Source organism: Periplaneta americana, chromosome 11 (assembly GCF_040183065.1).
Source record: "Periplaneta americana isolate PAMFEO1 chromosome 11, P.americana_PAMFEO1_priV1, whole genome shotgun sequence".
Classification (NCBI taxonomy): domain Eukaryota; kingdom Metazoa; phylum Arthropoda; class Insecta; order Blattodea; family Blattidae; genus Periplaneta; species Periplaneta americana.
This window is the reverse complement of record NC_091127.1, coordinates 7,135,106-7,147,616: the sequence shown is the minus strand read 5'-3', so window position 1 is coordinate 7,147,616 and position 12,511 is coordinate 7,135,106. Positions and strand designations below refer to the sequence as shown.

General features: G+C 34.2%; 1 protein-coding gene across 3 annotated transcripts in view; it reads left to right on the top strand.

Moving 5' to 3' along the window:
- The window catches only part of Gga (ADP-ribosylation factor-binding protein Gga), a 58,083-nt gene extending 46,199 nt beyond the window's left edge, over positions 1 to 11,884 (top strand). For all 3 annotated transcript variants that reach the window (XM_069838870.1, XM_069838869.1, XM_069838868.1), the window contains exons 12-14: positions 1,008 to 1,174; positions 8,122 to 8,232; positions 10,398 to 11,884. In XM_069838870.1, the coding sequence (XP_069694971.1) occupies positions 1,008 to 1,174; positions 8,122 to 8,232; positions 10,398 to 10,493 (374 nt within the window). In that variant the 3' untranslated portion in view covers positions 10,494 to 11,884. The remainder of the gene's footprint in view (positions 1 to 1,007; positions 1,175 to 8,121; positions 8,233 to 10,397) is intronic.
- Positions 11,885 to 12,511: the final 627 nt, after the last annotated feature.

Here is a 12,511-nt window from a genome sequence, read left to right as displayed (position 1 = left end):
TCGCCTCATCGGATTCCCTATCAGCTGTTAAAACATGACGTCGTATGATATTGACAATGCTGAAAACAGAGGAGTTGAGGTTAGGTCTATTAATTACGTCTGTTAGCGAATAAGAATTTGTAATTGCTTCATGCGTCTTAATTGAAGAGGAAGGAACGAAAGAAATATTGGTTACATAATATATTTGCAAGAAACGACTTGATTACTGTAATGGGAACGCCTCAAATTATATAATTCTTCGCAATTTTCTACACGTGAAATAAGTTTTCCGTCTGCCATTTTGGCGCGACACTGAACATGGCACAACATAATAGTAACAGTTGAGCAATTAAAATTGATTTATTAAAGAAGGCCATGATTGCACGCATCGGAAAAGTTGCCTAACCGAGAAACGTGGACAGATTTGCCGACAGGCGATGCGTCCGATACGATGTAGTGAATGCGGTTACATAACAATTACAGCAAAGATTGTCTTTATCCAATCCGTGCGATTCGTCCGATGAGTGCGATACGATGTAGTGAATGTACCTTTATAGTACTGTATGTTTAGTGTAGACTGTTATAAAGTACTTCATTTATCAAGCATCTTTAATAATATCTTTTGTAATATACTTTGAATTTCATATAATCTGTTTATGGATTTTTTTTTTTTTACTATGTTATAATTATTGCGTTTACATTCGTATTTTTATATTTGGCAAACAAGAATATTGTGTACACAAATCTATGTAAAGTTGCAGTCATACTTTCAAACTATACATTTAAGACAGTTTTTACTCGCAACATACAGTTCTCTGTGTGCTTTACTGTAAGATTTGGAATGTTGGAATTTTCCATCTGGCTGCCCCATTTTATACATTTTTATTACAAGTAGCCAGATTCACTGTCACTTCCGCCAACCCTATCAATTGCTACCACAATTACTACTCCTACCACCACCACCACTTCCTTCTCATTCTGGAGTACACTTTCATAAGCTGGTATGTTTTGTGTTTGTTTTGCGACAGGTTCCATCCCACCCCTGACTGTTCTGGATGAAAAGAATGGCATTACTGTGATCCTAAATTTTGGCAAGGATGGACCGAGGCCAGATGTCTCCGTTATTGTTGTCACAACCATCAGCAAAAATTCTTCAGCTATTTCCAATTACTTGTTCCAGGCAGTTGTTCCGAAGGTATGTGTAGTTAACATGTCAGAAAGCACTTGTGTACCTGACAACCCTTGTATTTTATGTTTTTCTCTTTTTACTCTAGAAAAAAATATTTCCTTTCTTATGATGCTGAACTCCCATCTCAGTTACCAATATGAAAATAAATACTTTCTGTTTATTGAAATCTCCAATGAAATTGACAGACGTAATCAGACACTGTTCTCCCTTTTCGGTCAACACATAAATCCCCACTGATACAAGTTTTTCTAACATTTCTCAGCCAATTTTCAGGTTTATCTATCCTCTTCTTAAAATGCTTACCATTTCCAGATCCATCTTCTTGCACATTGTCATTTTAGCTTTCAATCTTATCATTTTGGACATTAAAAGTTTCCAAATTATTACCACAATGTATAAAAGGTTCTTTTTTCACTATAAAATCATGTTTCAATGAGCTGTATAAAAAATTTAAATGATCTGCTACAATCTAACCGTTCTTTTTGTGTACAGATGTAGTATGTCCATCATACAATGTCTGCACTCTTGTGCAGTCAACACTTAAAGTACAGGCATTGGATGTCCACACATACAATGTTTGTCCTAAAAAAGAGAGAGAGTGTGTGTGTGTGTGTTTGTGTTTGTGTGTTTGTGCGTGCGTGTTGTTTTTTTTTTTTAAGCGTAATTAAACAACATGTTCCATTACAGTTTGTAATAGTATAATAGTACATGTTCTGGTTTACATCTGTATTGCCTGGAATGCATATTAAGTTGAATTCCGGTTGTGTTAAGATGTGTGTGTCCCCCCCCCCCTTTTTTCCAGCAAAAAAAAAAAAAACGAAACTTCAACATGCTCATAATGTGTGTGTACTTGTAAGCAATGTTCGCCAATACGATCGTGTGTGTGTGTGTGTGTGTGTTGTGCGGTCTCAGTACAGTCCAGTAGAGTGCATTGTTGCTGTAAGTCTTGCACCTAACATGGAAAGAACACAGTTTGTGTGTCCCATACAGTTTATAAACATGTCGTGATGTAAATCTAGTTTTCAGGTATAGCTCCCTGTGAAGCTGATTTGAATAATTTCAAGGGAAAAATTGTTCTGGGACCGGGTATTGAACCCGGGACTTTTGGCTAAATGCACCAAGGCTCTACCCATTGAGCTACCTAGGAACTCTACCAGACTCAGACTCACTTTCTCCCTTTATATCCACATACCTCAATACCTCAGAGTGGGCTGACAACCGTCAAGCCACCAACATTGAGTGCACATAAACTCTGTGTGACTTGAATTGTGGTTTTCTGTTAAAGAACAGTGACGTGTATTATGCAGATCTAGCTTTCAGATATTATTCATGTCTTGATGTGTTATTTCAGCATTTGATCGCATGCTTATTGTTACTTTGTGTCAGCAAGGACTTTCAGTGAGAGAAATTGTTCATCTAGTTGGTGTACACCATAGTGACGTCATACAGACGTACTCTTGATATTGTATCACAAAGCATTGAAGACCCGACTCACAGTGTTAATAACATATATCAAAATATAATCAATATATTTCTCTATTTTACCTATCATAGATATACGTTTGTTTTTCAGATAGGAGAGCACAGAACACTTAACAAGAATTTTACTCGCTCCATTGAAATTAGCCAGTTCATATTTACGACTCTACATTTAATAATATCAGGTTTTTTATATTTCTAGTATATATTGATTTTACTATGATCAGCACATTGATTTCTACTCTCTGTATGTTTCTCTATTCACTTTCAACAAGTTATTGGCAACAGTACAACATATTTAGGACACCAATGTATTGAGATCTACTTTTTATGCCAACATCACGTATTCAGTATTACTTCATAGCTCTGCAAACTTACGTCGTTTTAATTTGTTTTTAATATTTGACATGATCTTTTTAATGTTGTTTTGGATGGTTAATATTGTCACTGTGTCATATTTTTACTCTAGTTATGTCATTTCCAAATGTAAAGCAAAGTTTTTTTTAATTATTTATGCTCGACCATGCCGAAATGTAGTAATTATACACCTGGTAGCAGTCCTTTAATGCATGTCATTAAAGTACATCTACTCATTAAAGTACAGGTCTTCATCCAATCACAAGGCAGCTTTGTACCGTTATATTGATTATTCTCGGATATGCAATCGACAGACAATTAGCGAAAAGTCACGGAGGCTGGAAATCCAATACTGTCGCAGAAGGTTATGTTCTGTTACTGTAATAATTAACGTTAATTGTAAATAATATTCAAATAAATTCAATTTGTCATCTCGTTTTTCAATTCTAAATCAATTTCCAGGTTATATCAGACTAATGTTCATTCTTATTCTGTGCCAAGGTCAATGACATTCGGCCTCGGAAAAAATCAATACTTTCGCGTCTGCGCACATCTCACAATTCAGGTCAGTTCGCACATAACCATAAAAAGACCTAATTTTCAATACTTTCAAGTTAGAAATATGGTCGAGCATAAAAAATCGCATGAAACTTGCCTATAATGGTAATTAAGACACTCTTATGAAAATTATGAAACTCACGCTCGTTTCATAAACAATCATACTTGCGTCTTAATTACTACCATTATAGGCTCGTTGCATAATGTACTATTTTAAATGATATTATCTGTTATATCTCGTACCTGAAGATGCCCTACAAAGGGCGAAAACGTTAGTATTAAGACTAAATAAGATGTAACACATCAGTGTTTTCTTTTATATGTAATCAATGCTTAAGCCATAAGACAGAATAAATAATTAATTATATTTTGATATATGTTCTTAACAAGAGGCCTAGCTGACTATTTCTCAACATGAATTGTAAAAAACTGCCTCACAGTGGTCGCCCACAGTCAACAACAAGAGCTGAAGACCACTACCTGCTAACGATGTATCACAGGAAACAAGTAGACCCTGTGACAGATCTGTGCAATGCTTTTCTAGAAGCAGTGGGGAGGGTTGTGTCGACTCATACAATTAGAAACCATCTCCATATGGACAACCTACTCTGTACACTTCACCATCCCTGGCGAGTATCAACACAGACTCCTCCCCCCCAACACCTTGACGTCAGGTCCTCTTCATTGACAAGTGTAGGATTTGCCTGAAATTGCTGGGGGAAAGTGTGTAGGGAACAGGGTGATGCTATGCCTGTCAGGTACACCAGTCCATGGGTTCAGCAAGGAGAAAGATCTGTCATGTACGGATGTCAGATGCCGCTCCTTGTCATTGTCGGCCAGATGACAGGTGTGCAATACCGGGACAAGAACCTCTGGCCCATTGTTCAGCCATACTGTCAAAAATTGGTGGCAGATTCGTTCTGCCAGACAATAATGCTTGCACATATAGCTACCATCATATGAACACCTTCAGGGAGGCTCAAATCAATCACATAGATTGGCGTGCAGTGTCTGCAGACATTAATCCGAATGAGCGTGCCTGCATCCAGTTGAAATAGGCAGGAATCCCCCCCCACACCATTGACGATCTCGGAGGGCTGCTGTGGAAGAATGGGACAGAATAGAGTACTACATCATCAGCCACCTGTTGGACAGCATGCCAAGGGTAGAGCAATGCTATATTGAGAAGCAGATTTTGATTTCCAAGGTTGATATTCGGGTACATTTTTCTGCATACATTTGTTTTTCTTATTACTGCTTTGCTTTTCCCTCACAATAAATTAATTTCAGGAGGATTGCACCACAGTACATACAGTCACGAAGCTTGAGGTGATTTTTTGCATTTCTTGAGATTACAGCGCTCCAAGAGGCTAACTACTAGGAGTACTAGAGACAGTAGACTGTGCCGGTATTATTTCGCATTGTTGCTTGTGAAGACAAGTTGTGTAAACTGTGAAATGTTCGTTACCGGTTGTGATAAATGTTAAGAACTAAAATAGAATAATTGGAATAATTCATTCATTCATTCATTCATTTATTTTATTCCATAGATCTTAGATGAGCAATGAAGCTTTAAGATGTGGAACAAGTCAAAATTTTACAATATTACAATTACAGTTTTTACAAATTTTTACAGTTTTACAATTTAGTAATTTTCTACAATTTTTACAATTGTGTGCAATTTTTTACAATATTTTGGCGAGATGTAGTGAGATGAGGTGAGGTCCGAGGATTTGCCGGCATTTGCCTTTTGGTTGGGGAAAACCTCGGAAAAACCCAACCAGGTAATCAAATCAAAGGGGTTGATGCCGAGGACTCGCCATAGACCATCCGGCTTCAGTCCCACGTCTGGGGAAAACCTTGGAAGAAACCAAAGGGGGATCCAACCCAAGCCCGAACACAGCTCCGGATCAGCAGCCAGCGAGTCTGCCGACTGAGCTACATCGATGGCTCTACTAAAAATATACAATACATAGCCAATCAGATTATTAAATTTACAAATGCAAACGATCATTCATCAGTTGAGCTATATGTATAATACAAAACAAGTAAGTTAATTAAATTTAAGACATAAACAATTCAACCAGTTGTGATATACAGAAATTGATAATACATATCATGCAAACTACTTCAAATTACAGACACAAAACAATTTATCAATAGAGCTATACAGATTACTATTCAATTTAAAGCATATACAATTCATCGGCCAAAACTATACAAATATATACAGTACAAAGTAAGCAGATGAATTTAATTTACAAGCATACTTTCATTAAGCTATACAAATTTGTGCAATAATAATAATAATAATAATAATAATAATAATAATAATAATAATAATAAGAGACAAGGAGAAGACGTTTGTAAGATTTGTTTTATATAAAATTTGAAGTGTATAGGTTAAAAATAGGCCTATTTAACACCAGAGACTCTTAATGTATTGCTTAACTGAATTAGATTGCCCTTGAGAGAGAAATGTGGTTTTAGGTTTAGTAATAAAGTATATTCATTTATTATGGACTGCGAAAATCAAATATCTGGTATTTTTTATGGCACTGCTCGTAAACTTAATGTGGATCGTTAATTGCTAAAGCTCTTCTCGATGTACCTGGCTTTCCACAAGAGTGTTGTGAAGAAACTGAACTATTGCTTTTGAAGTAATTAAATTTGTCAGTATTAGATTGCACTATGTAATTAAATTTCACAATGAAATGCTTCAGTCTAATTGAAAGAACGCTAGGTATTTAAAGTTCTGTCACCTAAGCGGCTGAAATTTCTAGATAAATTCTCATTAGACCTACTACTTTCAGTGGATATGTTTCTGATTGTACTCATTTTATTATTTTTGTGTATTATTTTATTAGAGAGACAGAAAAATTAAATCTGTTGTAATAAAATTGATTGACCATGGTTTATTTTCAATTCTGGTGTGATTATTATTGCTTAACCTCATCCTCCTTTGATAACTGCTACAAGTACTGGTACATGTAAGTTACACTCATTAATTCATATTTTCATTATTATTATTATTATTATTATTATTATTATTATTATTATTATTATTACGTTGTATTGGTAACTACAAATTAATGTTTCATTAGTTTCGTAGTTCATTATTGCCCCACTGATTCAAGGTGATATTAAATTTCAGTTCGTTTTGCATAAGCATCCAAAAACAATATTATTACTATTTCTTGTATCTTCGAGTTTATGCTGGAATTTAATATACTTCATGAAAATAATAAATAAGCCACCGGCGTAGCTCAGTCGGTTAAGGCGCTTGCCTGCCGGTCTGAAGTTGCGCTCGGGCGTGGGTTTGATCCACGGTTGGGCTGATTACCTGGTTAGGTTTTTTTCCGAGGTTTTCCCCAACCGTCAGGTGAATGCCAGGTAATCTATGGCGAATCCTCGGCCTCATCTCACCAAATACCATCCCGCTATCACCAATCTCATTGACGCTAAATAACCTAGTAGTTGATACAGCGTCGTTAAATAATAAACTAAAAAAAAATGAAAATAATAAATAAACCTTATGTATTTAATATTTTAATAATGGAAGAAAGATGTTAATTTTTCAAAAGAACACGATAACGAAAGTATAATATACTTTATGCTCGACCATGCCGAAATGTAGTAATTATACACCTGGTAGCAGTCCTTTAATGCATGTCATTAAAGTACAGGTGTTCAGCTAATGACAACTCAGTGTACAGGTGTTCAGCCAATGACAAGTCAGCTTTGTACCGTTATAAAACCGCAAGTATCGATTATTGTCGGATATGCAATCGAAAGAGAATTAGTGAAAAGTCACGGAGGCTGGAAATCCAATACTGTCGCAGAAGGTTATGTTCTGTTACTATAATAATTAGCGTTAATTGTAAATAGTATTCAAATAAATTCAATTTGTCATCTCGTTTTTCAATGTCGAATACAATAATCAAGTTTAATGGGATTACATCAAGGTCAATGACATTATTGTTCCTCGGAAAAAATCAATACTTTCGCGTCTGCGCACATCTCACAATTCACGACCTAGAACAAGGTCACTTCCGATCTTGTCAGATACAAATAAAATGTATACATCTGAATAATTTCAAGTTAGAAATATGGTCGAGAATAAAAAGTCATGTGAAACTCGCCTATAATGGTAATTAAGAAGCTCGTATGAATATTATGAAACGAGCACAAGCGAGTTTCATAAACATCCATACTTGCGTCTTAATTACTATCATTATAGGCTCGTTGCATAATGTACTATTGTCTGCTAGGGAAGGGATCTGTGATGAACTTGCTAGTAACTAGCCACTAGAATCGCTACTATCGCCTCGACTGTCAATGAATGCATATTCCCTACATATTGAGCTTCGTGACTATATATACTACATAGATTGTGGATTGTACTTTTATTCCCTACCTCTCTTTGTATCGTAGGCAACATAGGAACTCTAAATTAGTTTCTGCGCATATTAAGAAAAGGTACTTAAAGGTACAAAATCTGCTGTATAAGTTATTTTGTAACACGTAAAAGAGTTTGTCGTAATTTTGTGTAATTCCAGACGTGCAAACTGCGATTACAAGCTCCGTCCGGTTCAGATCTGCCAGCCCACAACCCTTTCCTGCCTCCAGCTGCTATCACACAGGTCATGCTCATAGCGAACCCAAACAAGGTGAGTAGATGCGTGTTATTGTGATGCTGGAATTAGGTGTTACCGAAAAACTGGCATTAGAAGTTACTGCACTCATCACATTTTCAGAAGTTATATCAGATCAGATATTCACCAGAATTTGAAGGAATTACATCTTCCAGACACCTTACATCACAAAATCACAGAAAACAATATTATTAAATACAGTTCATATAATTACAACATGTAAACACAACCCTTTTATCATAAAATGCCACATATTTTTTCCCAATAATGGGTACTTGACTGACGTGCACCATAATGTATAATATAACTTTAAAAATCGTTCATAAACCAACTTCTATAAACAGAATGCAACATTTAACCATGTGGAGCCTTAAATATTCTTCAGGGACAGGACATAATACATAAAAAGCAAAGCATAGAGTTGTGGGTTATGAGGATGACCTCAGTCTAAAGATATCACACTTAGGAAATATGAAATTAAATCTTCTAGTAAAATTGGGAACTGGTACGAAGTTACATTGACCAGTAAGAAGTTACCCCAAAATGACTGTAATGAACATAATTTCGAAAGCTTGCAGAACTATATCTTACTGAGAATGTCTTTAGTATGTAGGAATTATGCTTGACCAAATGCTAAAAGTATTTTAAATAGCCCACAAGTCAGCAGAGGAGGATCTACCATATGAAGTACTGTATGTCTGTGTGCGAAACATTGGCCTCATCCAGCATATAGTTAGCATACAAGAAATAGAAAACAACACAGGATACCCAGTCGCCATTTACACCAATGTCAGTCATTTATCAGAATGGTAACAAAATAAATCAAGAGAGAGAGAGAGAAATATCTCTTCCGGCCTTAATTAAGGATGACCATGAGGATCCGGAAATTAATAGCCAACAAATATAATTAATTAAATATGAATATTGTTATAAAAATAAAATGTAATAATTAATCACCATTGATTATCAATTATAAAATAAAATCTTAGAAGATGACTATAAAATTATACTTATAAATAAAAGATTTTATTTAAAATTAGCATATCCTTAATTAAGGCCTTCTGAGTGGTATAAATGAAACTGTATAATCTGCAGGGAATCTTTAAGAATTTGCGACATGATTTTTTGAATTTCAAAAGATGATATTGATAATTGTTTTAAAAAATTACATGTAAATGTTGGTAAAGAACTCCGAGCACCAAAAAATAAGCCTGTCACTGACCAATTGAAGAGAGGGACGTTATACTTGGCACTAAGGTAGGGAATACAAGGTTCATGAATGGCCCTCTTTTCCTGATCAACCTGATGAGCTTGGTTTAGATCTCTCTCCATGCGTATAGTTGGATCTATGATAATAGCCTTTTGTTGTTGCCTGTTTATTGCTATTATATCCGCTCTTCTGTGAGAGTCATCTAGACAATTCAGGCTAGACAGTAAGTACTCAAACAATCAGGCAGAACAAATTGCAATTTTAAAAGCTCTAGAGCAATTACAAAACATTACAGATATCTGGAACTCAGAGGAAACAATGCTTAGGATTTTATCACCCTTTAAAATACATCACCCCTAGCCAGGTTTGAATCTGCAAACCTCTGATCTAATGGCATGCTAACTCATGACCCTTACCTTTGGAAAAAAAAAAAAAAGGTGCCATGACTTATGCCCCAACCCTCGTATTTAAGACTCCAAACGATGCACTATTTGTAATGAAGAGAATTGAGTCATGAACAAGGACTACCTTATGGAAACCAGAAGCACATTATACCGGGAAGCCAGAGAACTGATGATTATAAACCAAGACAAGCAGCCTTTCAATAGACAACAGCAACAACAGATTGATTGTATTTTCTTTTCAATTAGTACATTGCAGTATGGATTTACGTCCAAGGCTGCAACTTCCATTACCATTAGAATGAAAAAATTAAAAGGGAAAAGCAAGTCTTAAATTTAACGTACTATAACTTTTATTCTGCTCCAAATCTCAAAATCACAAAAACTAATTCTATATTTATGGGAAAGCCTGTGATAGATGCAGTTTAGTGTGAATGAATTAAGAACTTTGTAAGTAAAAATCTTAATATTATGTAGTCTTCTGTATTTTCAAAAATTTGACAGTAATTTTTTATTTGAAAGAGTGAATGGCATGCATTGAACTAATACGTGTTGCGTTGCTGTTTCAGGATCCTGTTTCACTCAAGTTTATGATAAGCTTTACAATGGATGACGAAACAGTTACTGAAATGGGAGAGGTTGAGAGATTACCTCTGTCGACGTGAGTGATTCAGTGACATGATCGAGTGATGTTAACAGAATAAAACAATGCAACGGAAGAAACACGTTGAGGAAGATGATGTTAGATCCCAGTGTGCTCTGGGAGGAAGTGTAGTTAATATAAATACAATTCTTTTAACTGCAGTACAACTTCAATTTTGTAAATATAGAAGGAATGAAATGATTACTTCATTTTTATAGATTATATTAACAGTTTCACAGAATGTTGATTAAATGATATCGAAACGGCTGTCTTAATGTGTGTATCAGTGTGAACTTTGTGGTGGGGAGTAGAATTTGAGTGAAAAGCATCTTTTTACATTCATTCGCATCGCTAATTGTTAAAAATTTTGTCTGAAAAAATTTGTTCGTTATTATTGATACATCTCAGTATCCTTGGATATATAAGTTGAAGTTAGTCTTCATCGCCATTACACTTCCCTTGACACAGCTTTTTGACAAAATTATTTCGAATTCCTTATTAAATTGTTTTTAGAACTTGAATCTTTTCGGACTATAATGATTACCTTATCCATCTTCCATCCATCTTAAAACTTCTTACAGCATGTGCCAGGATATTTTAATTTATGGATGGATACAAATAATCTGTGCAATGATATACTGTCAACAAGACATCATTCCACAAAATATTTATTTTGTAGAACATCTTGCATATCTTATTATTACTATCATTACACATGGCCCATGCCATTTTATCTATCTTCTTTTTTTTTTTTTTTTTTTATAGAAGTAGCAAAATGATACATATTGTAAATAAAATTATTCTATGTATATAATTTTTTTTTTTCAAGAAGCGTAAGGTTTTTATTATTATTATTATTATTATTATTATTATTATTATTATTATTATTATTATTATGTAAAGATTTTATGATTATATTTTTAATGTTCGTATTATGAGTATATTATTTGCAATAACGAAAGTAAACAATGAAACATCAGAATAACGTTTATGCTGTTATCCATGCTGTTGTGTAATCAGTATAACAATGAACTTTTTAAATTTTACTTAGCTGCAAAACAGGACTTTCTGTTTTAGTGTTTGATACGAAATAAATTGTAGTTGTACTGCATATAAAAACTGATTTCTGCTATTTTCCAGTATTGGATCTTTAGCACATAAAAAAATGTAGAAAGATTTCTCTCTGTACATTTCCTTAACCTAAACCCAGGCTCATTTTGCAACTTCTTAAGTGAAAAACTATACATTTACTTACGTTTTGGAACAACAAGGCTGTGGGATATACATGTTAATAATAGACCTCAGATAATTTCATTCATAGTTGGCATCTGAAATGTAACAATGGAATTATGTAATATATACGAATAACAACAAAACAGTAAGAATTTATACATTAAATATGCCTTGATCACATTGTTTTCGTTTTCTTAAGTGAAAAACATTTATTTAAAATAAGATTTTTTTTCTTTTTCGTTATTTATAGAGGGCAGTTTCGAAATATTTTCACTGTATAAATTATAAAAAAAAATAATCCTGCATTCATTACAAGATGGTTTGCGTATAATCTAACAACTCGTTTACAGTAATTATTGAATTGTTTCTAGAAGAGCCCTGTTACTCGGGTTTACAAAGGTTTTCATAATGCTTCTATATGTAGTACTAAATTAGAATATTTTGTGTGTAATATTATTAAAATTAGTGCCCACAAACATTACAATTTTGGAGACTTTCCCTTAACGCCAAATAATCAACTGTGAGAATTTAATAGAAATACTAATTTTCTTCATGCATAATTAAATTGATACATCACATTATAAAAATATTCTAAAGATAGCATATAAAAAATAAACATACAGCATATTGAATAAGTTTACACATATTACATTATTCATATAAAGAAGATTTTGGGTTTTTAGCCTTGCTAAGATTTAATTCCATCAACGTCCTGGAACCACTTACAAGTTTTATTCCTCAGGATCATATAGCTTAAGACCTGCATGGATTGCCTACTTGATCTGTTATGCTTAGCTAGTCCAAATA